General features: G+C 34.8%; 1 protein-coding gene across 1 annotated transcript in view; it reads left to right on the top strand.

The window, feature by feature from the left end:
* Positions 1-27,434, top strand: part of FAP (fibroblast activation protein alpha) — a 92,899-nt gene that overhangs the window by 64,397 nt on the left and 1,068 nt on the right. Inside the window, exons 17-25 of the mRNA XM_004608094.2 lie at positions 1,663-1,710; positions 7,225-7,323; positions 7,754-7,823; positions 8,571-8,765; positions 14,256-14,310; positions 24,098-24,197; positions 25,204-25,268; positions 25,772-25,844; positions 26,121-26,194. Of these exons, the coding sequence (XP_004608151.2) occupies positions 1,663-1,710; positions 7,225-7,323; positions 7,754-7,823; positions 8,571-8,765; positions 14,256-14,310; positions 24,098-24,197; positions 25,204-25,268; positions 25,772-25,844; positions 26,121-26,194 (779 nt within the window). The remainder of the gene's footprint in view (positions 1-1,662; positions 1,711-7,224; positions 7,324-7,753; positions 7,824-8,570; positions 8,766-14,255; positions 14,311-24,097; positions 24,198-25,203; positions 25,269-25,771; positions 25,845-26,120; positions 26,195-27,434) is intronic.

The raw sequence follows: 27,434 nt of genomic DNA, 5'->3' as shown, positions 1-27,434 counted from the left end.
CCTGTACACATCTGACCCAAGTTCTATTCAAAGCTCTCTATATAATACTCTGAGCCCTGCCAGAAGTGATTCCTGAGTCAGGTGTTAGCACTGAGGATGCGCATGCACGTGCATGTGTGCGTGCACACACGTGCACATAGACAAACACACACAGACACACACAGAGAGAAACAGAAACACAGAGAGAAACAGAGACACAACAGAAACACAGAGAGAAACAGAGACACAACAGAAACACACCCACATAAATATAAATATAACCAAAAATAAATAAATAAAATAACAAAAGTATGTTGCCAGTGCCCATAGATATGACTTCAGTGGTTAAGCACAGGACTACCCTGTGGGAGGCTCTGAGTTGATCCCTGACACACTAGGTATAATCTTCTTGGTGTCCCACACCTCTGAACATAATTCCTACAAAAAAAAATGGAATATTTTCCTGTATTAATTTAGTTTGTCATGTAAATAAGATAGGTAATGTTTGATTATTTGTAGATACTATTCAAATATACAGATACTGCACAGAGAATTTTAATTCTATGTTGGATTATATAGTCCGCATTCATGTGCCTTCCAGATTCCCCATCTTCAGGAGTAACTCACTTATTTCTTCAGCTACATAGGATGCTGATAACTGATAGCTTACAATGAAGAATCTCATTCTGTGATACATCCACGGTCACAGGTCACATCCAATAACCACTCCTCATTCTATGGTATAAGAGTCAGTTCCAATGGTTCCATTTAAAACAACTCTGCCAACCATCTAGCTTCAGAGACACCCCCCTCCAAAGGAGAACTTCATGAGGTCTGGACTGTGAACTCTCCAAAGTCTACCTTCCCTCCATTCTCTCTCTTCATTCCTTCCCAGAGAGGTACTTCTAATATAATTAGCACCCTTAGATACATGTCTGGACCACAAACCTTTTCCTGGGTCTGATTTTTGGATTATTTGCTCTGCCACATGTTTGAAATCATCAACAAATTATGTATATATATATATACATATTTATATATACACACACACATATGTACACATAAATACATTTTTTCTGTATGTATTCATTACAAGAGAAAAAAAGAGATGAAGGATTCTACTCACCAAAACAAACCAAATATAAGCTATGAGCCAGATTTAAAATATAGTTTGGGTACTGGTGCACATTATTTGATAATAGAGACATCGAGGATAAAAACTCAACTTATGCAACATAACATATTTTCAGGTGTCACTTATCACTGCAGCTTCTGGTTGTAATTAGAGTTGAATTATTCAGGATTACTCTTGGAAAAGCATACAAGAAACTCTTCTCTTACATCCGTTCTTTAATTGAACTCTGATTTTATGTGTTATTTAAATACAGTTTAAAAGGTAATGTTTACTTCTTTGGGGGGGACAGATGCATAATTAAAAAATATAGTTGAGATTAATAAAAATTATGATAATTATCAGTAGTTTTTTAAAAGGTAAATGTTATTTAATTTTGGGCCATACCCAGAGGTGCTCAGGATTTACTTCTGGCACTGTAGTCAGAGACCACATTTGGGGATAGAACCCAGGCAAGTCAAGAGCCTTATTCCTTGTACTATCTTTCTGACCTTGAAAATAAAGTGTTATTTTAAAATTAAGCTTTGATTTTATTTTCTTATTATGCACAGGCCCTGGTCTCCCCATTTCTACCCTTCATGATGGCCGCACGGATCAAGGTACTCTCTCTTGCATGCTGTTGTTTTGTCAAAAAAATTTCTAAACTCTTTGTGACCCTACACCAACAAGGGGAATCTGATGACATTCTGATGTTTCTTTTCTTATTACTTTTCTTTTAGGTAAACTTGATGACATGAAATTTAGTTATTTTTTGCAGTAACCAGAACTAATATAATTGATTATATCACAGGAATTAATCCTATCTTCCTCAAAAAATATAAAAGCCTTATAAAAAGCAAAGAGCATTGGAGAAATATAAGATATTTAGCACAACATCTCTCCAAAATAATAATTTCTATTTTAGGGGCTGGAATGATTTCTATTTTAGGGGCTGGAATGATAGCACCTACCTGTTGGTAGGTGCTTACCATGCACATGGCAAACCCAGGTTTTGTCCTTGGCACCCCATATGGTCATCTGAACCCAGCCAGAAGTGATCTCTGAGTGAAGAGACAGAAGTAAGACTAGAGCACCACGGGGTGCAGGCCCCAACAAACAACAACAACAACAAAAAAAAAAAACCAGTCAAACAAAAACCCAAATTCTATTTCACTGGTTACTTTTCCTTCTCAAGACAAGTTCCAGATACAAGTCTAATTTAAAGCAGAGGATGATTCCTGTGCTAGCTTTTTGGCTTTAACAGCTATATCACACTGCTACCATGCTGAGTGTCCTAAGATTTAGAGGCTTTTTCCATTTTCAACTGCTATCAACATCGGTCTCCATTCTATATTTGTAATATTAGTTCAAAATCGTTCACAACTTAATGATGAGTGTTCTTGCTATCAACAAAGTTTTCCAGGCATTTAATTGCTCAGATATACTTCCTGAAATTCCTAATTATCTCTTGATTTACTATTAAATTAAATTATAGGGTTGAGGTTGGTGGTGACTAAGGGACAATGAAAGATTTTCACACTCATACCTAAGATGATCTCTGGACAACTTTGGTAACATGTCAGGGAACTACTTTCAAATTAGTTTGGCTGGCAGCTGAAGGGTACAAGTAAAAGGGAAAATAAAATAACAAGGAAAAACAATCAACTCAGGTGCTCAGGAATTATAGTATTATAGTAATGGAATATTATAGTAATGGAAATAAAAATTTAGTTACATTTTCAAGTATTTAAAAAAGCTGTATTTGATAATGAAATATTAGATTTCTGAATTTGGTTCATCTTAGTATAAAAAATTTCAAATCATTGTCACTTTCAAAACTGTTTTGATTTAATGAAAGCCATCATAAGTGTATCATCCCATTCTACTATAAGTTCAAAATCAAGGTCAGTGTTTTATGCATAGCACGGATTTCCACTGGGACTTACTGTGTCTTCCTGCTACAAGAATTTCTGCATAGTTTACAAAGCCTTATTACTTTGTCTGATATTTTCAAAATAGGCACCATGTTCTTGCTACTCTCATCGATATCATGTACATTTATGTGTACTAACTTGTGAGAGAAAATGCAAATTCTTTTAGAACATAGTTCTTTATGCATTTCCCTAATGAAGATACTCTCTTGGACGTTTATTATAAATAAAGATTCTCAGACTCTCCTTGGAGAGTGCAGTTCAGTAGATCTTAATATGGCCCATAGAATATATATTTCGAATAAATACCCAAGCAAAATACGGAGTTGCTTTTTAATAAAAAATATCTTAAAGTTGTTTTTTTCTTTTTGGTTTTTGGGTCACACCCGGCGATGCACAGGGGTTACTCCTGGCTCTTCACTCAAGAATTACCCCTGGCGGTGCTCAGGGGACCATATGGGATGCTGGGATTAGAACCCGGGTCGGCTGCGTGCAAGGCAAATGCCCTACCCGCTGTGCTATTGCTCCAGCCCTGTATCTTAAAGTTTTTTGGTATTTTTTCCCATTGCATTTGGTGCAGGCAGTCTTTACCCAAAAAATACTTATTGAGCAATTACCACTTTAAAGTCAGACACTGTGCTGGCTATTCGATTTTCAGAATGAACAAAACATTGAGAGATAAGCTCTAAATCTTCAAGGACGTTAATGATAGCTACATCAAATATATCCATGAGTCCATTAATATAAAGAAAGGATTAATGCTGCTTTAATGCTGTTGCTCAAATGGGCTGATACTAATTGATGCTTCCTCTCACCCGAGAAATTCAGTTACAGAAAATGTGGAAAAGTAACTTTTGTTTTGAATGTTGAGTTTGAGATGCTGGTAAGTGATTCAAGTAGATCAGTCCTGCAATGATCTTTTTGTTTTTTGAATCTGCATATTAGATGATAATCTTGGAATTATCAAAAAGTAACTTGTTTACAGAATACCTGGTTATTAAAATCATGGACAGGGATGAGTTGTTTGAGTGCAAAAAAGTGAAGGTAATCAGTCATAGTGGACTGTAAGCTTAGAATAAAAAATGAACAGAACATCAACATGAGCAATTTGAATCAAAATTGAGTCCATTAAGGATTCTTAGAGAGCAAACCCTAGGTTGGGCAACCTTGAAAGTATCGTGTCCTAGAAGCAAGGGTGGAAAAGTGGCCATGCTCAACTGTATCAAACATTGTAGAGTGAAGTAAGAACTACTCTAAATTAATGGATTTAGCAAGAAAGAGATTAGTACTACCTTGACCAGAGCTGTGGAGCTTGCAGGTAGAAGCCAGATAAAAGGAAAACTCGGCATGCATTAAGACATATATAGAAAAGAAAATATTGCATTTGACAGACCAGGGGACTAGAGAAATATTACAGCAAGTAGGATGCTTGCCTTCACCAGGCACACCCAGGTTCAATCCCCAGCACTCCATATGTTTCCCCAAGCTTGCTAGGAGTAATTCCTGAACACAGAGCCAGGATTACCCTCTGAGCATCTTTTGGTGTCACCCAAAAACCTTAAAAATAAATATATCTGACTGTCCAGAATGGAAAGGTGACTGGAGAAGCTTGATAAAGGTTTAGTTTTGCTTTTGAATGATAGACCCTTTCGCATAGATAAATGTTGATATCTTAGAATATCAAAAGAAGTTGTAGATGTAAGGGAGAAAACTGGAGTTCAAAGACTGGTGAGGATATTAATCTTTTTACACCAGGCGAGTGAACGAAAAAACTATAGATGCAAATGTATGAAGACTTGTATAGGTTGCAAAAAAAAAAAAAAGTAACAGTGCAATGGCTACATTTCACTGCATAGTAGAGAAAGATTATTTGAAATAGCAGAGTACTTGAACCAGAAGGGCTGCTTGACATTGAAGGCCCAGCTGAAGCTTTTTTGCTTCAGGCAAAATCAGTGTTCATTAAAATTATCAATTGATCTGATGACCTTAAAATTTTTCACGAAGTTTAATGAGCAAATATCACATTTCATATGATTTTAACAATATCTCTAAGACCCATTATTCTTACACCTTGATTTAATCATAATAAAATGAATGTAGTAAGTGCACATACTACCTAACAAGTGCTAAGTACTAAAGATTCCAGAAATAACAAAGGGTAAAAGAGGGTATAAGCACTGGGTATAGCATTCTTGGGCCAGGTAGTTATTTTTTTAGCTTCGTTTTTGTTTCCAGGCTACTCTGGGAAGTTCCAGGGCTTATATCTGGCTAGGTGCTCAGGAATAACTTTTGGTAGTATTCAGGGAACCATATGCAGTGCTGGGGATGCCTATTTCACCAGTCCAGTTACAGATTTTTATTAGTCGGTCACAAAATGAAACCCAATTGACACTTCATTCCACTCCTCTCTACACTATGTAATTTCATTTTGCAGTAAGGGGGTGGGAAAGTGCCCACTTTCCATCCATAAAAATATAACCCAAAGTGTAGAAACATTAGTAAGCTTTTAAATTAAGTTTGACATTTTAGTAAGTTATGAATCAGAAAAGTTCACTATCTGGCAATAGGATGAAGAAGGAGCAGAAGTCTAACCCACAGGACAGCACCTATGTAATTGTTTCCAACTTGAATTCTCTTTACCTTTTAACCACATGAGATAGCAGTAAATACGCACGTACATACATACATACATAAATGCATGAATGAATAATGCACTCACTGTGCGCTTGCTCCACCCAGGAGTCCTTTAAATCATGACAACTCTGCAGACAAAACTCAAATGTGAAGAATGAGAGTTGACTCCATTACTCTTAGACTTGTATATTTAATTTTTGGGTTTTAATTTTTAAGATGCCACAAGTATCTCTTTCCTGATGTATTACCCAAAGTTTAAATGACATTTATTATGTATCTTATACAACTCATACCAAAACATCTATATTTGTTCTAAGATTAAATATAACATGTTAGAGCAAAATGCCATGATTATATGAAAGCTGAGAGTTACAAGGGAAGTGGTTTGGCAAACTCAGAGCAGTTACACGCACTCCTCCAGTTTTTTATCTTTAAGGATCACTTTTTAGAAAGGCACAGAAACAAGAAGTCCACTGAATGCCTTTTGTAGAAACACCATATTCAGAAGTCATACAGGCCCTATAGCTACAAGCTCCACATTTTTGTGAAAGTTCTAACTCTTCTTTAGGAGATGTCAATTTAAATAAAAGTTCACAAAAAACCATCAGTTGATAAAAATCCATTGGTATGGCAATTGATTTGTTAGTTTCGAAAAATAAGTACACAAACATAAACTGCATGGGTTTGAGGGAGTACAGAGGGTACTTTGCTTGCCTTGCATGTACCTGGCTATGGTTTGATCCCAGCACCCCTATATGGTCCACTGAGCCTTGCCAGGAGAGATCCCTGAAAAGCATCAGGAGTATGCCCTGAGTACTGCTGAGAGTGGCTGAAAATTTTTTTTAAAAGTGTATATATAAATATATATATACATAAATGTGTGTATACATATATAAACAGCAGTATTTGAGATATTTTTAAGATAAAAGATAGAATGAGATCTTCATGCATAACTGTTGCTGTTTTACTAATATGCATAACTACCTTGAGAGAAAAAATTTGAAGGAATAGGATGCTCATTAATTCAATTACTGAAAGAAAGGACTATCCTGTATTAATCAAGTACCAAAGAAAATGGTTAAGAAATTGATGTAAAAAATAACAGTAACATTATTTGACTTCAACCACTAAAATGTGAAAAACAAATTCTGTAACTATATGGTTATTTTAAATTTTAACAAGATAGAATTTTACTCATGCTACTTTTTTTTTCAGTAGATGATAAAAAAAAAATGTCACCTACTCTGTTAGGTCATGACTTCACACTGAAAAAAAAAATAAAAGCTGTAGATGGGGAAATTTGGCTGAATAAACAGTGTTGCTTCTGTGATTCTGTTAAAAATGTTGTTTTGATACCATCAGAATCAGCTGAGGAGACAGTGATTGATGTCGTTTATAAGCTCATTTTTGCTTTAAAGGCTAGATTAAAAATATGTTTGTAAATATGAAACTCCATAATAAATCCTTATACAGTTTTAGTTTCATCCTGTTAAAACCAAAGGACGTTTAAGAAAGGAATTTTTTTATGGAAATACTGCTAATTAACAATGGACATTTTGTTTTTTAAAGAAATTAAAATCCTGGAAGAAAACAAGGAATTGGAAATTGCTTTGAAAAATATTCAGTTACCAAAGGAGGAAATTAAGAAATTGGAAGTGGATGAAATTAGTAAGATCTTTTAAACACTTTTTATTTATAGATATAGTGGTGAATGCTTACCATGCTTTCAAAACAGTTAAAGGGCATGTATTGCAGTCCAAAACCTATAAAACTATAAGATTTCAATTAAAATAGAGATTCAAAAATATTTTTAATATGTTTGTGAATAAGTTTGTTCTTATACTTTCCCTCTTTCCACTTCAATGAAGGCAGCACTTTCTAATTTTAATTTTAGAATTGTGTCTCATGAGCAAACATTGGTTTAATATGCCTAATTATTTTTTAATTAGACAAAACATGTAAAAAATTCAAATTTATTAAGTTTAAAACATTTTTATTTTAAGTAATTTAATATTTATAAATTGATTTTATGGTATACATTGTTTTAATATTATTCCATAACTTGTGAAATAGTATTTTTTCTTTTTTTTCCCTAAAGCTTTATGGTACAAGATGATTCTTCCTCCTCAATTTGACAGATCAAAGAAGTATCCCTTGTTAATCCAAGTGTATGTAATATTTTCTTTGGTGTAAAACTATTTACTGAAAATATGTTGGATTAAATACACACTTATGAGATAGAATGAACCATTCTCCTTGGTAACAGTTCCTATTGATGCTGTTTTTATATATTCCACAACTAATCAGAGTAAATAAAATATGGCTATTTAAAATAGATTGAGGGAGTTTTGAGGTTTTTAGATGGACTTGCTTGCATTTGTTGTGTTGGATTTCCTTTGTATGGCAAATTGCCGAATGTGTCAAAATACCTTTGAAGTAGAGAAATTACAGCCAAAAAATATTGTAAATCATCTTAACATCTTATGTAATTGAGTTAGAAATGAAATAAGGGAATGGAATACATTTAGTGGAATCACACCCAAAATCAGTGCTGACCTACACACAATTTGCTTAAAACACCAGGCATTTTTTTTTAGTATATCTTATGCCTGCTTTTAGCAAGTGGCAGGTGGCAGAAATGACGAAAAACCCACACATATTCCTTGAAATGCCAACCCTAGATGTATCCGTTTTGGGGAATAGGAGAGGCTGTGTCCCAAAACAACTTCCTTGTAGCAAACCTCTGGGAAAAGCCTGGTCCTGACTTGATTTTGTGCCAATTTTAACTCCATTGTTATTGAAATTTTATCACACAAATGGACTGGAAAATACTAAAGGCAACTCTGGGTCACAATGGGAACATGAGTTTTACAAAGGCATCAGAATTTATCTTTTTTTTTTCTTTTTTCATTTAGGTATGGTGGTCCCTGCAGTCAGAGTGTAAGGTCTGTATTTGCTATTAGTTGGATATCTTATCTTGCAAGTAAGGAAGGGATAGTCGTTGCCTTGGTAGATGGGCGAGGAACAGCTTTCCAAGGAGATAAACTCCTCTATGCAGTATATCGAAAACTGGGTGTGTATGAAGTTGAGGACCAGATCACAGCGGTCAGGTGAGCATCTTCTCATTCAAACAGGAGTTGGCATGCAACAAAAAGCAAAGCATGCAATCATATTCTGAGTTCTTTTTATCTATTCTCCTAACTTGGCCTAAAACTATCTTTAATTTTAAAGGGATATTTTTGTTTAATCTGAAAATATGTAATTCTTGGGAGAAAGCTATTAAATATGTAGAAAAATATTTATAGAGAAAAATGACAAATATCCTTTTTGGGATATGTCAGTAATTCTAGCATCTTTTCATCTACTTATATGTCTCAAGTTAGCAGAAGTTTTTTAAGACATTTATTGATGGTCTGCAGAAAACCTAATATCAGACGTACTCAAGCACTATGAGTTCTACCACAAGCATTTAGAAAAGACTCAAGATTTTATCTGTACTACATTATTTTAGAAGCTGCTAATTCATTGCTGATTAAACTAGCTGTCAAACTTGGTTATGTTACCTTGAAGGTAGTTTCCTGTTTTCATTTGACAAAATAATTCATATTATATAACGGAAAATGTATTATGAAACATTCAGAGGAAAGACAGATTTATAATCTGAGTTATTCCCAACTTCTGAACCACAATTTTTTCCTCAATCATCTTATTCTGAAGTGAAAAGAATAGGGGTTGGAGCAATAGTGCAGTGGGTAGGGTGTTTACCTTGCACGCAGCCGACCCAGGTTCGATTCCCAGCATCCCATATGGTCCCCTGAGCACCACCAAGGGTGATTCTTGAGTACAGAGCCAAGAGTAACACCTGTGCATCGCCAGGTGTTACCCAAAAAAGAAAAAAAAGAAAAGAAAATGAAAAGAACATAATAACCTAAATTGTTGCTTATTTGAAAACACTGAGCAGAATTCTTCTGAGTAATTCTCATAGCTGTGGAGGTTTTGTTATGGTATAAATAGATGACGTTAGAGAATATTAACTTGTACATTTGAAAATGAACAAACACTATTCCACTCTTTTGGTCATGGATATATATGTGCGTGTATAATAGTTAAGATAAAACTGTTTTGCAGAAAGAACAAGAAAGAACAATTTAGAACATTTACTAGTACATTTCTTAATCTAATTAATAATTATTAATTTCAATGCATCATATGCGACACAGATTGTATTTTACAGCTAGGAGTCAGGCCCAGACAACACTCTACAGTATTTTTGTCTCTAAGCAAAGCAGAAGAATTTAGACATACAAGTGATTATTTTTCAAAATCATAACCCATATGTTTTCATTTTTTTCTTTCATTCTGTGAACAGTAATACACACAATTACACACAAAATATTCTACTGAAAACAAAGTTTATTTAAGTAAAATCTGACAGATTAATAGATTATTTAAAAACATTCAATCTGTAGGCAACATTTATGCCTACTTTCTAGGAGGCAACATTTTTCCTACGGATCCAGATAAGCCTTTCCCTTATACTTTTGTTTGGGAGAGTCTTCTTCTGCCTGATGGAGAGACAGAAGAGGTAATTCAAAGAAAAACTCCATATGAGATCAATTTCTCATGTAAAGACTAATGTGCCTCAATGGGAATACTAACATAGTTATCAGCATTAGACAATTCCACTCAGTGATTTGTTTTTTTGTCTCTGTAGACCACATCTAAGGATTTGTAACCCCGAATTTACATGAAAGGCAGAAATGCAAATTATGTCTCATTTACAATTCAAATAGACGTTTTCTGAAGTTAGTGAAGCTAAAACATGATTTGCTTTTGTATTGGTTAGAAAACCATCATTAAAATTATTATCAACATTATTGTCATCATTATCATAATCTGGTAATAAAAACCTATGAAGAATAGCAAGATAATTATATTTTTGTTTTCCTTTATCATCAAAAATGCATCATTCAAATTTAAGGATATCTAGAGGAAACAGATAGTATGATGTGTTTCTTAGATAAAATGAAACTTTAAACCTGAGACCCGTGTATAAACCTTAACAAAATTAGTTATTTTTCATGTTTAATGTACAGGTCATGAAATCACAAATTCTACCAATTTTCATAATAACATGTTTTTTGATACTTATCATTGCATTTAGATTAGTTGTGGTAATTGGCTCCCTTTATCTTCTCTGTGCCATTTTCAAGATGGAACCTGAATATGTCTGCTCTATTGATGATATCACCTATATCACCTATATCATCAATAGAGCAGACATCTTCTGACTCAAAAAACCATTCAGTAACAATAGATCAGAATTTAACATTGCAGCACATTCAATATAAAACTATACAGTGGTCACAAATTTCAGTATAAAATTGTCATTCAGTATAAGACTGTCACTTTACAATCTCTCCTTTCAATGTACTTACAATTTGCTAATATTATAGAATGCTTCCTGTTTGTAGAAAGCATTGTTGTTACATGGAAACTTTTACTATGTATACTAATCAATAAGGGTGGGTATAGAGCCCATGACTGATATATAAGCAAAAGAGAAGGTATCAAATGGAGCTGGTGTTTATTTTTTAAGCCAATAATCTTTTTTTTCCCTTCTTCATCTATTCTGGGACATACCCAGCTGTGCTCAGGGCTGACTCCTGGCTCTGTGTTTAAGGATCAATCTGGGTGTTGCTTGGGAATGATATGGGGTGCCAGGGATTGAACCCTGAATACCAGTTGGTTATATGCAAGGCACACTCTACCTTCTGTACTATTTCTTTGGTCCCTTAAAACCAATATTCTAAAAACAGTGAAAAGGAAGCCTTTGGAGTCATATGTTTTGAGAAAACAAAAGTTATTAAAAATAGATTTATAAAGTTATCCTGGGAATAGTTTAACATCTCCCAAAAATTATCTAGAGAACCAGACACTGAAATTTTAGAGAATTGGAACTATAACACCCCCCTGGAATTTTCAAATTTTACATTCTCTTTTCCCAAATCGATGGCACAAAGAATAATAAAATTTGCTCCATTGAGTAATTATCTACCTAAAATAATTTAACACTTTTTGAAACAACAGTAAATAATAAGGTTGATGAATTTGAACAAAGCAAAGCAGGAAAAAAATGCTCCTACAATCTGATGATTTTTTTTGGTACAAAAGAGAATGAATATTTTAAAGGAGATTTTATAAGATCATATGAAGCTTGTACCCTGTTATCATCAGGCTTCTCTGGAAATGATATGTATGTGGAACTTATAAACTTTGGTACTTAGATGGCAAACTTGCTCATTTTGGGAATATTTATGAGTTTTGACACTGGCACTAAAAAATTTGTATTTAATCTGGTTCACTAATTCCGGGGAAGAATTATATAAGTATGACATAAAAAATATTATATTATACTGCTATATATGGTACCAGTAAGAACTATCCCCAAATAGTATAATAATTGATCTTTGATCTAGGACAGCTTTGATGAGAAAAAAAACATGTAAAGTACAGGCCAACCTCCAAGATTAGAAAAATCTATTTTTAATTTGCCTTAACATTTTGTTGCTTTAGCTGCATTAGCAACAGTATTTCTGATAATCTCCCTAGAAACTCTTTAAAATTTGGAGATATATTTTATAGAGACTTGTTGATTTCACGGAGATCAGATTATCTAGCTAACATTTAACCTAGACGTGCCACATTAAGTGTTAATGTTTTATTTCTGTGTTAACTATTGCACTATTGTTTCCTGTAAATGTCATCCTTTTAGAATTAACCTAGGAAGGAAGCTTTTAAGAATTTCCTGTTCCCATGTGTCACCTGTCATTTGCTTTTCTCCCAGATGCAAGGAAATGCGATTGTTAACTTCTTAGAGATCATAAAATAGTGATTGATTTTATTGCTTAGAACTGTTTTCAAGCCCCAGTGACAGGATTGTTTTTTTTAACAAGGGAATATTTCCTTCTTTATTTTGGTTTTTGAAGTTTGTGGAATATTTGTCAAAGTGCCACAGTTTGCTACAAATTTTCTCTATCTTATAATGAATAGCAGGTACCTAGGTAGCAACTTTCCACTCTCAACTGCATTTCTTCCTTGCAGACTCCTCAGTGTCCCAAAGAATCAGTGTAGGGTAAGCTGTGACTGACGGGGCTTCTTCCCATCTGTTTGTCCCGGGCACTTGCCCAATTCCTCTATGCATGGGAAATATGCATGTTGAAATCAATGCAAGGAGCAAAATGGTTGCTGTGAAATCCCTTTAAGAATGCTCCTGTTTAACTAATGACAACCACTCCAGCCTATTTCCAGAGAAGAATAAGAAAAGGCATTAATGTAACTGAAGGTCAAAAAAAGGTTTATCTCCTGTGGTCTGTGTGCCACATTGGTCTCTGCCAATGATACATTTACACTCAGCCTCTGCAATGGTTTCTTCACTTTCTGTTTTATATTACTGCTTCTGCATCTCTGAGAGTTTCCTGGTTTTCCTCTCATACTATATACTCCAAATAAATCACCAATCCCTAGAATATCAACCCCAAAGAAAGCAACATATAAATCAGCCTGAAGCACTCTTATTTTCTATCAACTTTGCAAAGTTGTATTTCCAATGATTTCTCATAACCTTTCATTTAATTTACTTATTTTTATTTGTGGGCTCAGAGACTACCCTTGTTTCAGCCATGTGCTCCAGGATCTCGCTCAGTGATGCAAAGAGAACCACATGAGGGTTTCTCATGTGCTTCCAACATTTTTTTCTTCAAAATTATCCCACATCCCCAGAGAAATATTTCTTTCTAAATTCATTTTTAGGGCTGGAAACTAGTACAGAAGTTAGGGCGCATGCCTAGCAAGTGCCAGGTTTGATTTCAGGCATCAAATGGTCCCTTGAGCATTGTCTGCAGGGCACAGAGGACCTTTGGTGTGGCCCTGGAGGCCTTCAACACAGCTAAGGTGACTCAGGTGTCCCAGCACATCAGGATTCCAGGAGCTTTTGATTCTCAGGACTCTGCCCTGAATCACTGGTCTATTTGGGCAAGAATTGCCTGTCGGGCTCTTCTCTGATCAAGTTCAAATGAATCATTTCCATATCCTGAATCATGCAGTTGTCCATATCCTGATAAATTGAGAGTGTGACATTTAAGTATGATATGGAAGAGGAATAGGTTGCTTAAATGTGAGTGAAAATGAAATTGTGATTATCCTTATAATGTTAAGTGAACAAAATAGTAATGAATTAAAACAGCAACAAGAAAAATCTTTATTGCAAAAGCTGTAGATTTAAAAATTTGGTCTTATTATTTTTTAAGTTTCTACGAACCTGTCTTTTTGACCTTTCTGAATATTAAAAAACTGAAGTCATGCATTTCATATAGGATACTTTGCAGCTCTGGAAATTTCACTTAGTAGAAGTAGAACAGACTTTAAAGATGACATGATAATATTCTTAATTATTTGTAAATGCAGTCTTATTATGCATGTGTTTAAACAAAGAAAATGTAGCATTTCTATTAAATTTTTGGATTAAATATGCTTGTGTAATTAAGTAAATGTCATGTGTACACACTTAAAATTCTAAAAATTTGTTTCTTTAACTTTAGAAAATTCATAGAAATGGGTTTCATTGATGAAAAAAGAATAGCCATATGGGGCTGGGTGAGTTGTTTTATATATTTATGCCTGTTATTCAGCTCAGCAATCATCATTTTATCGTGTTCCCTTATAAGGTTTCTCATGAAATGTTAATGTTGCAACATAATTTAATCTGTCAGTGGAAACAGTCAATTTAGATAATCTGGGTCTCAAAGTGGTGGATTCAAGTATTTGTTCCTTTTTAAAAATCTTTCAAGGTTTTTCTTATATTACAAATCAAGTCATAATTGATATTTTTCTTGTATTTCAATTTCATGAAAAATAAAGTGATTGAAATTAAAGGAAGTTTCAGAGTATACATTCCTGAGTACATATCTATATTGTTTTGAATATATATCCAGATAAATATATATATATATTTCTTATATATGTCAGCATGTCATCAAAATCCTTTGTAACACTCTTAATTCATACTAACTTGAGGAAAATATTAAAATATAGGTCATGGAGAAAACTTTCTATGTTTGAGGAGTCACAGATTTTTTTTCTGACTTTATTTTTATTCTATTATTTTCATAATCCATTTCCTTTTTAAAAATTTTTTTATTAGTGAATCACCATGAGGTAGTTACAAATTTATGAACTTTCATGTTTGCATTTTAGTCATACAGTGATCTTTTACATCCCTCCACCAGTGCCCATTCTCCTCCACCAATGTTCCCGGTATCCATCCCACCACTTCCACCCCATCCCCCACCAACCCACCCTGCCTCTGTGGCAGGGCATTCTCTTTTGTTCTCTCTCCTTTTGGGTGTTGTAGTTTGCAATGAAGGTATTGAGTGGCCATCAATGTTTGGTCTATAGTCTACTTTTGACATGCATCTTTCAACCCAAGTGGGTCTTCCCAACATCCTCTACTAGGTGTTCCCTTCTTTATCTCAACTGCCTTTTCCCCTAGCACGTGAGGCCAGTTTCCAAGCTCTGGGGCAGACCTCCTGGTTCTTATCTCTACTACTCTTGGGTGTTAGTCTCCCATTCTGTTACTTTATATTTCACAGATCAGTGTGATCTTTCTATGTCTGTCTCTCTTCTGGAGGAGTCACAGATTTTAAAAAATATATGGGATTGAGTTTCGGAGGGTCCTGAGAATATTGAGAAAAGCAGGTTCTCTGGTGATAGGTCTGGTGCTGGAAAGACATATGCATGAAAAATGCAATTAATAGTATTATAAATCCTGATAATTTAATTAGATGCTTTAAAAAAAAGAAGGAAAAAGAAGGGACAAAACATCAATTTTGGGCAATGAGGTTTTAGTGGAAATTACAGAGAAATACTGGAAGGAATTTAGCTTTGCCCATAATTATTGTTTTAAGATTTCCTATTTCACTTTTTGTCTGAATTTGCACATTTGCAATAGGTCAATTGCAGCAGTTGTAGTTGGGTTGTTTTTCTTGTCTGTTTACTTGACCTGCCAAGACTGAGGGAATGAAACCCAATATTGAAGTGAAGCTGTGACATTTGACTCAGTTCTTAGCTGAGTGACCAGAGCTGTTTCAAATTTGTGGAAATTTGTTACATCAAGTCACTTGGTTCTCTTAAAACTATCAAATATTTTGGGGCTGGAGCAATAGCACAGTGGGTGTGGCGTTTGTCTTGCATGCAGCTGACCCGGGTTCGATTCGCAGCATCCCACATGGTCCCCTGAGCACCGCCAGGGGTAATTCCTGAGTGCAGAGTCAAGATCAACTCCTGTGCATCGCCAGGTGTGAACCAAAAAGGAAAAAAAAAACTATTAAATATTCAAAGACTATTTTCAGGGATCATTTCTATAGTTCATAAAATGATGAAATCGTTAATATAAAGATAATTGAAACCCAAATAGATGAAATGTATTTATAATAAAGTACTTCAGATAAGAGTTTCCCTATCAACCATTTTTAGGAAATTTCCTAAAGCAAATTGCCAGGGTAGCTCACAGCTTCTCCTGGGTTCATCCAGTCCTTCTTTGGGACCCTGCTTTTAGGGTGTTAGGAAGTAATGACAACTAGGCTTAAGTTGAGAGAGAAAACAGATGCCCTGGAGTGAATATTATTTGGAACTCCCAAGTTACAAAGGCATAGCATTAACTGTCTTCTATGTCCGTACAAAAAGGACTTTGCTCTTAATTAACTATGCAAAGAACTTAAGGAGAAGTGAAAAGCAGTATTTACAAGTTAACATAGTCTGATTAGAAGATAAAGGTGATTGCCTCCTTGGGGAAGCAGAGCACAAAGAGGTTACAAATAAACACAACGGAATGGGAGCACTGTGATTAGAGTAACCCAATAAATCTAAGCTTCCTGTAGCAAGGCAGAAAGGACAAACAAATGTTATCCTACAAAGCAAATGATTCAAAGGTTCAAATTTTCAAGCTGAAAATTTATTTCATCATTAGTATTGATCTAAAAGTTATAACTGCTTTTACAACTGGGCTTTAAAAACAAAGTGAAAGCTTTAATTTTATTACTAGAAAATTCTAAAAGTTATAATTAGTTTTATATGATCTATTTGTATGGAATGATTTAAGGATTTCACCAATCACCTCAAAATAATTAGTATAAATCTGAAATTCTTCCGTAAGATTCTCGCTGTTTTTATCTAAATACTTTTGAATGAAAGAGTGCTTTGATATCCTTTTTTGTGTACTTTGCACAAATGATTTGGCAATGATTATGAGGTGCATCCCAATAATCTGTGCGCATATGTAAGAGAATGAATAATAAATGTATTGCCAATGCCTAGATATCCAAGAAATGAAAAAAATACCTTATTACTATGCAGTCTTTTAATTCATTCTTTGGGTTATAGAAAAATGTGTATTTATTATTCCATCCAGTTTATCATTGGTACATTCATTTCCTCATCTGTGTGGTACCTTTTTATTGGACCCCAACTTGGGTCTGATATAGGATTTTTTAGGTAATAAAAAGATGAGTTCTGGGTCTCTCACATAGGAAATAGCAAATGGCAACTACCTAGCAATGTTCCAACTGTGGTCAGATAAAACTTGTGGAGAAAAGTAGGGAGAAGAATAAATACTGGTTATAAGAGCAAAGGAAGGAATGAGGAAAAAAAAGTTGCATTTGGACTTGGCAAAGTAGTTTAGTAGTAAAGCATTTCAGGGAAAGTGAAGACATTCTTGCCCAGATCCTGAAGTAATAGATAATGTCATACATAGGGACTTTGAGTTGGTTAGGAATACTTCAAACTTAAGACGCATAGGTTAATGAAGAAGGCAGTATAAAGATAGCATAGAGTTTAAGCCATGAGCTTCATATCAAACTCCAGTTCTAAGTCTGGTACCACATGGCACCTGAGGGATGCTCAAGCACAGAGGTCACAGTAACCCTTAAATGTCACCAGGTATGGCTGCAACTGCCTTCCCTCATAAAATAAAGGCATGGAAAATAAATCTGGATAGATTGTTAAAAGGAAGCTTTTATTTTGTTTTCTTTTAAACTATTTTTTAAGGATTTTTTTAAAAATCTATATTGCTTGAAGCACTGAGAATTCAGATCTGTGGATCAATTCTCCAGTTGTTTTGCCTTTGTTGGCACTTTGCTGTGTAGCTTTAAGTTCCACATATGAGAGAGATTATTTTGTATTATATTTTCTTCTGACCACACTCAGTATTATATCTTCTAGTTTAATCCATATAATGACAAATTTAATTATTTTGTCTTTTCTTAAAGCTGCATATTATTCCATTGTGTATCTATAAATCCACAACTTCTTGATCCATTTATTCATAGTTGGACATTTGAGTTGTTTCCATTACTTGTATGTTGTACTAAGGGCTACAGTGAACAGAGGCACGCATAAATCTTTTTAAAGTAAAGCTTTTGTATGGGCGGGGAGTAGATGCTCAGAAGGAGTATCACTGGGTTGTATGGGATATCTATCCTTAATTTTTGAGAGTAAGACATATTTCTTTCCATATAGATTGAACCAAACATTATTCCTACCAGCAGGATGAAGACTCCCTTCTCACTATAACCCTGCTAACACTGCTTCAAAACTTTTTTGATATATGCCATTCTTACTGGCATGAGATATCTCAATGTTGTTTTGATTTGCATTTCCCTATTCATGATTGATGAGCATTTTTTCATATGCCTATAGCCATTTGTATATCTTCTTGGAGGAAATGTCTGTTTACCTCCACTCCCCATTTTTGGATGGAATTGTTGAATTTTCTGTTCTTGAGTTATATGAGAGCTTTATAGATCTTGAATATTAGCTCTTTCTTTAATTTGTTGTGTGCAAATGTTTTCTCCCATACAGCAGGGTGTCATAGTTTGAGTTTCTTTTGCTGTGCAGAAGCTTTTTAACATGATGTAGTCCCTTTTGTTTATTTTTGTTTTTGTTGTCATTATTTTTGTGGTCATCTCATTGAAGACACATGTGAAATTAATTTCCTGAAGAGTTCTCACAACTTTTTCTTCAATACACTTTATGTATTTTAGTCTAATATTTTCATCATTAATCCACTTTGTGGATGGTGTGATATACAGTTCTAATTTTAGTTTTTTTTGCATGTGGCTATCCAGTTTTCCAACATAATTTATTGAAAATACTTCCTTTGCTATACTTTATAAACTTAGTTTCTTTGTCATAAGCTGTCCATAAATCTAGGGGCTTAACTCAGGACTCTTAATCCTGTTCTGTTAGTTGTGGGTCTATCTTTATACAAGTACCATGAAGCTTTGATTATATTATACATCTTTGTAGTATTGTTCAAAGTTGTGAAATACAATGCCTGTATCTCTTTCTTCTCTCACCCCTTTAGACTTCCTTGATTATTAAGGGAGCTTTATGAATTCACACAAATTTCAGTAGAATTTATTCCAAGTCTTTGATGAATGTCATTGGAATTGTAATGGATATTGCATCAAATATGTATAAAATTTGGGGTAGAATATACATTTTGATAGTGTTGATTCTTTGATCCACAAACAGGGAATATCTTTCCATTTCCTTGTGTCCTATTTCTTTTACCAGTGATTTTCAGATTTCACTGTATAAGCCTGTCATCTACCTTTCGTGTTAAGATGATTGCGAGGTATTTGATGTTTGAGGGCACTATCTTGAAAAAGACATATAATTTTTTTTAGCTCACTATTTGCAACCAGGAATATCACAGATTTGTGTATTAATTTTGTAAACTGCTACCTTACTATATTGGTTTATTATTTCTAAGGGTTGGTTTGTGTGTGTGTGTGTGTGTGTTTGTGTGTGTGTGTGTAAAATCTTTAGGGTTTTCAAGGTTCTTTTATCAAAAATTCTCATTTAATACTTCAGGATGAGGTCTGAGAATTTGCATTTATAAAGATTACAGGTAATGTGTTGGGTTTGGGGTCTATGAACTAAAAATTGAGTAGCACCCACTTAGCTATTCTAATTGCCACTAAGTTATGTTTCTTGCTTTGGCCTCACAAGCTTAATTGCTGGTTATGAAGTTGTTCCAAAACACAATACTTACCCAATTGTTTTTCTACTTACACATTTTCTAGGGTCACATACTGACTTTAACTTTAACTATTGGGTTTTTTCATGTGAATGCTAGTAAATTAAGGGAAGGACTTTATCTTTTTGTTTTTTTACCTTTGTTTCTCAAATGATTAGCATGGTACTTGGTGAAATTATATATTGAAGAAATAGCTTTCCTTGCCATTTCTCCCCAGGTGCATACTAGGAAATTTTTCAGGGAAATTTTCTTTAGTATAATAATTTGGTAAGTGAATTCTATGCAATGAAAGCATATATATTACTCAAAGAACATACTTGATTTTGTGGGCACCTCTTGAAATCAATAGTGATGGTATTGGTTTCCTAAAAAGAGAATCTTGGCTACAGAATAAGGAGTAAAATGAGACAGAAGGGAGGGAGTGGTGGGCCAAGGAAGTAGGTGAGCAGAAATACTCGCAACAATTACCAAGAACTTGTCTTAGGCCATGAAATAGAAGATAGAAAGAAGTCATAACCAGACTCTGGAAAAATTGGAGGCAATAAAGAGGAAAATGTTGCTAATAACTGAGGATTTTTCAGTTACTTTTGCATCCTATATCAGAGAAGAAAGTAACTTTTGCATGAAATTTTAGGCATATTAGTAATCTAAGAAATATAACACATCTATGCATACACATTATTTGAAGTCAAGTGGTCAATGAACTGTAAATTCTATATTTTCTTTATATGTTGTGGTGATTTAGAAGAGATAAAGAGATTAATTTATCTCATCCTTTCATTTAAGTCCAGTAATCTTATTTTCAGCTGCTCTGTAAATATCTACTGTGAGTCCAGGGCTGTACCAAAGAAGTGCCTGTTACACACAGGCACTGCTAGGAACAGTGGTTCTTAACCAGGCAAATTTGCTCCTCAAAGGATCTATGGCAAAGCCTGAAGATAGATTCGACTGTCACAACTTGGGGAATGACACTGGCATCTAGTGATTAGAATCCAGAAATACTGTAAAATATCTCACAATTCACTGGACAGCATCCTACCAAAAACGGAAAAGAAAAAAGAATTCTCCAACTCAGAATGTCAACAACACTGAGGTCATAAAACCCAATTTTATGCATAGGAAACTGAAGTAATTATTCTGACAATTGAAGAGCAGCAGGGGGGTTGCCTAAATTATTAGAACAGCAACCTCATTTACGGGCTTTGCTTTGTTAATATAGGCCTAGCCAGGTGGTGTTGAATAAGCATTAGTTCATGATTTAATCTTAGTTCCTTTTTCTTCCAGTGACTAATTATAAGCAATTTGAATTACTGTGTGTGATCTACAATGCAAAAGTAGGACAAGTGCACTTCTAATGAGACTTTATTAGACTATGAACTGAAAGCTTCCCCAAATGGTTACTCTACTGTAGAGAAGAGAGAAGATGGTATGGGATGTGGTTAGGTGTTGAGTTCGAGTCCAGACTCAGCTGCTTGCTGAGTTCACGACTGCTCCACATGCTCTCTGAGCCTCTGTTTCTTCACCTGGATTTGCAGCAACACAGTGTCTTTGCCAGGTAACTGTGAGGGTTAGATGAGTTAATAGGAAAGTTATAAAAACAAATATTTATTCTGCTGTTACTGTACTATCAATGGAAAGTTCACTGCTGATGATGCATTTGTTAAGACAAATATTTTATGTAATTAACACAAAAGCCTATGGAATTGGGAGTACTTGGAAACACAGATTAGAGCAAGTTAAATCATTATGACATAGTACGTCAAATGATGCTACGTCACATGGAGAAAAACAAAGCAATACCAGAGAAGAAAATAGTAAATTGGTTTCTACAATTTAAGATTAGAAAAGCAGAGGATGTCATCTGGAAGTGAGTCTTTTGTTTTCTTTTGAGTTAAGACATGAAATGGAGAGGCAGGGAGACCAAATGATATGTTGAGAAACAGGGTTTGTAGGCTAGCATGTGCTTCGAGAGTTCAATGAACATTGAGAGAGCTCTTGAACATGGGGAGATACGTGGTGGGAGAAAAGAGATCATTATGTGAAACTGTAAAAACCGAAAACTTTGTACATTGGCTGTACAAACTTTAGTTAGTTATTGTTATTGCCTGTGGTAAAACTATGTTAAGGTATATTATGGCTCACATAAGCATGTTCCATAAACCCCTCAAAATTCTGTGCCCTTCTAAGAATTTTTTTAAGCTATCCTTCATTTTAGTAAAATGGCAAGGCATCCTTAGTGCAAAGGACAAAATTCCAGAATTCTCATGGCCAATCTGCTCCGTGGGTTCTTTCTTGCAGCAGCCTCCTACTCTGCCTTGGAGTCCCACTGATGGGAGAGCAGAAAAAAGTCAACACGGTTTCTTTCTTCCACTTTATTTCTACAATCGAAATAGTTTTTCTAGACTGCCTGAAAATTTAAAAGTATACCTCTGTTTGTTATGTTACTGCTATGGTTGTTTATATTCTTTCAAATTTATTGGAGTGATTTGTATTCATCCTGGAATAAATATATCATATAGATATATTACCATCATCTAATCACTAATAGATACAGATAAACAGTTCCTAACATTTGAACAGACTCTTTGAAGCTCTTTTTCCTATAAGCAATTTTTTTCCATTTTAAACTTCTTCCTTGCAAGTTTCTGTTCAGGCAGTTAGGAGAGGAGAAACAAGACCCTTATATTGTTATTGGCAGGAAATATACTTTTCCAATGAAACTATAACAGTAATTATTTTTCCAGAGGAAGGCTTACTGACTCTTATGCAAATCTAAATTTAAGAAGTAAAGAAAAATCTGTTTTTATAATGATGCTAACTTACTCATCAAAAACAAATTAATTTTATATTATAAGTGAAAGTTTAAGCCTGACAGAAAACTTTTACTTACTGAGATTATTTGTAAATACAAATATGCCTTCTGCTTTTCAATTTTGTTTTTCCCTGATTTGATTTTAGTTCTCCACTTTAGTTCTTCTCCAAGTATTTAAAAAAGAGCCCTTGATATTCCTGGAGATGCCAGGCATTCTCAATCAAATTCCACTGAGTAGGACCATTCAAGCAAGTTACAGATCCTTAACTTTTGAATTCAGTTATTGTTTGGCTTATCCTTCCCATGCATTTTATGGATTTAGAATAGATCCTTGACAATGGCCAGCTGCCATCACCAAGCCTCTCTGTGTCTTGGTCTCTTTTGTTCAATACAGCTCAATCTCACATTTTCATTCTCTTTTAAGACTGAATTTTCTGTAGCAAAAGTTGATATATGAGTTCTTCTGATTGAGAGAAATGATTCCAAGAATTTGTGGAAAGAGGATTTTTTTTTAAAAAAAAATCTCTACTTAGTTGTAAAGTCTCTGTCCTCTGATGAGTTGTAGGACATCCTTGTGTTGGGGAGAGAATAAACACTGAGAATCATTTCCTAATTTAGCACAACTGTTTTGAGGGATCCCATGTCCCAGAATACTACTTACTTCCTGTTCCAAGGGAAGTGTCTCTCTTCCAGCATGTTAATATAAACCTAATTTGTCTTCCAGAGGGAGATGTAGACTTGTTCTGTTCAAGTCTTCATTTTCAAACGCTTCAACTTTCCAATTGACATGGGGAGACTTTCTGTTACTAAGGGTGCATTTCTAAATCACCTATGGATTCCTTGAGGAGAAAATTGAAGAGACTCTACACTTATTTGTAACTGTGGAATTTGTATCCTATTTTGCATTTTTTCCCTAAAAAAATTGTGGGAGAAAAATGTAAGATCTTGAAAGACACCAATGACTTTTCCTCCTCTGAGCTGCTATGTCGGAAATCCTCCAAGCAGAATATGTAATATCACATTATACACAAACTCTGGCCATGCTTTAAGCAATCTAAAGGCTTCTTCTGCTTCTTATATCCTTCTCTTGCTGTTCTGTTATGAAAATAAATACCTAGACACAAGTGCTGCCTCACAGGACTTTTGCAAACTGTGGAAATTATCTTGTATTTATGTTTTAAGAATAGATTTCTTTTTTCGTGCATTTCTTTTAAGTAAAATTTCAGTTTTGTTCTAGTAAAAAGCTTGATTAAAGAAGCAGAATAGAAATTGTTAGGGAAAAGTTTATCATTAAATCTCTTAGATTGTTCTTATCACTTTCTGATCAGAACACCAAGTCTGTGTAATTGACAAGAGGTGAAGTTACTGTTAAATGTGGTGGAGCTTGCTGTACAGAGTACTAGACATTTCACCTATCCGATTCCTATGCCCTAGTTCCCATTAGTCCTTGTTGTGAGTGACTAGGGTTTAAAACTGAAAGGTGGAGTTTGTGACAGTAAACCTGGGACTGACTTGAAACAATGTCTCTGCAGTCCTATGGAGGATATGTTTCATCACTCGCCCTTGCCTCGGGAACTGGTCTTTTCAAATGTGGCATAGCAGTGGCTCCAGTCTCCAGCTGGGAATATTACGGTATGGAAACATATCATAAATGGGGCTGCGAAAGCATTTAACACATAATTACTCTAGATTTGAGGTTGCTTGGAAAATAAATTATGCAGTAACATTCACCCTGGAATCATTAGGAATAAGATCATCTGCAAAGAGGTTGATTTATATAATTCCTTATAATCATGCTCTAGCAAAGAGATCTTAATGATAAAATTCATTATAGCTTATTCTGTCCCCCAAATCATATGGTCTTTGTTGAACCAAATCTTAAAAAATCAGAGGGAATACTGTTTTTGCATGCACACAGTGGCAGCATTCTTGTTTTTAAGCACATCAGCCACAAAGGCAGGCCGAGGCCAAGCAATTCACTTTCACACCACACATGGCCTTGCTATTGCTCCTGAAAGCAAAGAAACAATTTGTTCAAGAAGTACACTTCCCTGGTGTACCTCTGATTATAATTAACATCAATTCAGGATGATTATTTGAAATTAGTTCTAATAAATATCCTAAGAACTTGTTTTCATCAGAACCTCTTTCCTGTTGTGGGGACTTTAAAATGGTTGTGACTTGTAGGAAATTATTATTATGATAAGTTTTTTGTGTGGCAAAGGAGGATTTGTGGGTTGTGGAGAGGGGTGAAAAAGGGGGAACCTATTTATATCCCAGATTAATGAAGGCACCTGCATCCACAATGGCTGCACTTGTGATTTCTTTGAAATGACTTGTGAGAAGTCATGTCATGGGGTTACTTCTATCTCAACACCCCTCCCTAAAGGGATTCAAATAGAGGTAAAAGAGCTTAAGGTCACCCTTTTGAATAATAAATGCTCCTAGTTCCATAATCTTCTCATAATTTCTTTAGCCTGTATGAGATTAATTGCAAACTAAATGACTGTAGTGAAACATTAATGTAAAGGAAAGCAAGAACCTTCATTACATGGGAAAAATTGAGCACTACACTAGGTCGTCTTTTTGGCTAAATGGCATAGATGATATGACAAAGCAGATTCTTATATCTTCACAGCATCAATCTACACAGAGCGATTCATGGGTCTCCCAACAAAGGAGGATAATCTGGAGCACTATAAAGTAAGCATTTTCAGTTTTATTTGGGCCATTAACTTATTTCACCAGTGATAAATCATTTTAAAGCTATCTTTCTGAGGTTACACTTTTTTTCCTGCATCCCCCAGAAAATATGATGATCTTTTGTTAGCTGCAAAAGACTTCACTAGAAAAGATTTACTCCTTTTGATTTTTATTCTTCCTTTCCTCATTCTCTTTCCCCTAACTTTCCTTTCCCTCAATCCTCTCCTCCCCACCAACCCCCACACAGCTTGAGCGGGCATCATTTATGCCTAAGGTCTCACTCATATGTAACATATGACACATAAACTTTCAGTTTTTCAAACTAAGAATCAGATGGAAGTAATGCAAATGATGATGAAAATGTGTTGCTCTGACTCTTAAATATTTATCAACCAAAGCAATACATAATTTCAGTATTGGTGCTAAGTCCATTGCACAATGATTTAGCTAGTTTTCTATTAGAACTTGCAGCAACTAAAATGTTAATTTTTTCTCTTTTCCAGAATTCAACTGTGATGGCAAGAGCAGAATATTTCAGAAATGTAGACTATCTTCTCATCCACGGAACAGCAGATGGTGAGGTTTAAGCAAGACTCTTACACATAAAAATACTGAGCCAGCATCACTTTGTTTAAGAAACATTAAGCATCCTCCTATGCCTATGCTTGGGGTCAGTACCTAAGAGTCAGGGACATTTCCATAAATGAGTGTGATTACTCACTGCTGACAATGTCAACTGCATGACTAGATAATTGCTGGTGTTCATTTCCAGGCAGTACATTGTCACTCTATGCTTCCTGGTATTTAGCAGCACTTTAACTCTCTCTTTCTCTCTCTCTCTCTTTGTTGCAGATAATGTGCACTTTCAAAACTCAGCACAGATTGCTAAAGCTCTGGTTAATGCACAAGTGGATTTCCAGGCAATGGTACATAATTTCATTTTACTCATGTTCATGGCCTTAGGCCCCTAAAGAGGAATCTTCTTTAAAAAACAAACTAAAACCTGACCCAAAAAGTTGCAGAGAAAAGTAGGCAGAACATTAACAATACATCTTGCATCTTCACTAATTCCATGATGGACACCAGGGAAACTGTGACAACTCTGGGATCTTACTTAATTGCACCACATATAAAATAAAGTCACCCTGGTAAGATTAGAAAATCTTCTAGCTCAAGCATCTGATAGTTCTATGATCCTGTGTACATGAATGTCACTGCATTCTTAGAGTTCCTGCAAAACCTCGGAGTTCCAAAGACTTTACAAGGTTTTGTTCTGAAAGAAACAATTGCAGGATGTGAAGAGACTTCAGAAGCCCTCTCTGAAGTTATGCAGCTCTGCTCACTATTAAAGAATTCTTTAATCAATATGTTCTTAACACCAGGCCCAGGGCTGCCACATTGCCAAAGATCATATTTTCACTAGTGAATGAATGAATGAATGAATGAATGAGCTAATGGTAAAATGCAGGTTATAGGAATGGGAAAACAATGTGAAATAGAGAAAAATATATTAACACCAGGGACAGCCCTGTAGTTAGCTTTCTTCATCCTCAGGGAGCATAAATTCTCTCTCTCTTGATTATATTTGAAAACAAGAACCCAGAAAGGGAAACCCTGTCTTTTGGAAATAAGCTTTTAAAAAATAATTTGCAAATCATGAGATAAAATTTTTCTTTTTTTTTTTCAATTGGAACCTCAGAGTAAATTTATCTAATAAGTTTCATTATGATCTTTATTTGGTAGAAAACATTCATCTTATCAACAATACTCAAAAAGAAAATTAAAATTTGAAGGACTTTTTTCCTATTTTGTCTTTTGAGATTTAATACTGTCTTTAACTCATAATGGGTAATTATTATATTATGTACTATAGATTTTCTGCAGCAGAGAGGAATAAGATTCCAAGGCTAAAATTCTCATGGAATGTTTGAGCCAGAAGTCTTAGGGAAAATCAAATCCAACCTACTCCTTTCTAAAATAAAGACTCTGAGCTCCAAAGAAGCCAAGTAATGCCACTGAGCACCAGCTTTGAAAACCAAACCTGCCTCTGATCCCCCAGGATGCTGACTACTCTCAGTCATGGAGAGCAAAAATAAAAGAATAGTAGTGAAGATTAACAAAGAAGGATTTCAATTATTCTATTTGAAATGTTTCCATGTAAACTCT

Source organism: Sorex araneus, chromosome X (assembly GCF_027595985.1).
Source record: "Sorex araneus isolate mSorAra2 chromosome X, mSorAra2.pri, whole genome shotgun sequence".
Lineage (NCBI taxonomy): Eukaryota > Metazoa > Chordata > Mammalia > Eulipotyphla > Soricidae > Sorex > Sorex araneus.
This window is presented reverse-complemented; position numbering and strand designations above follow the sequence as displayed.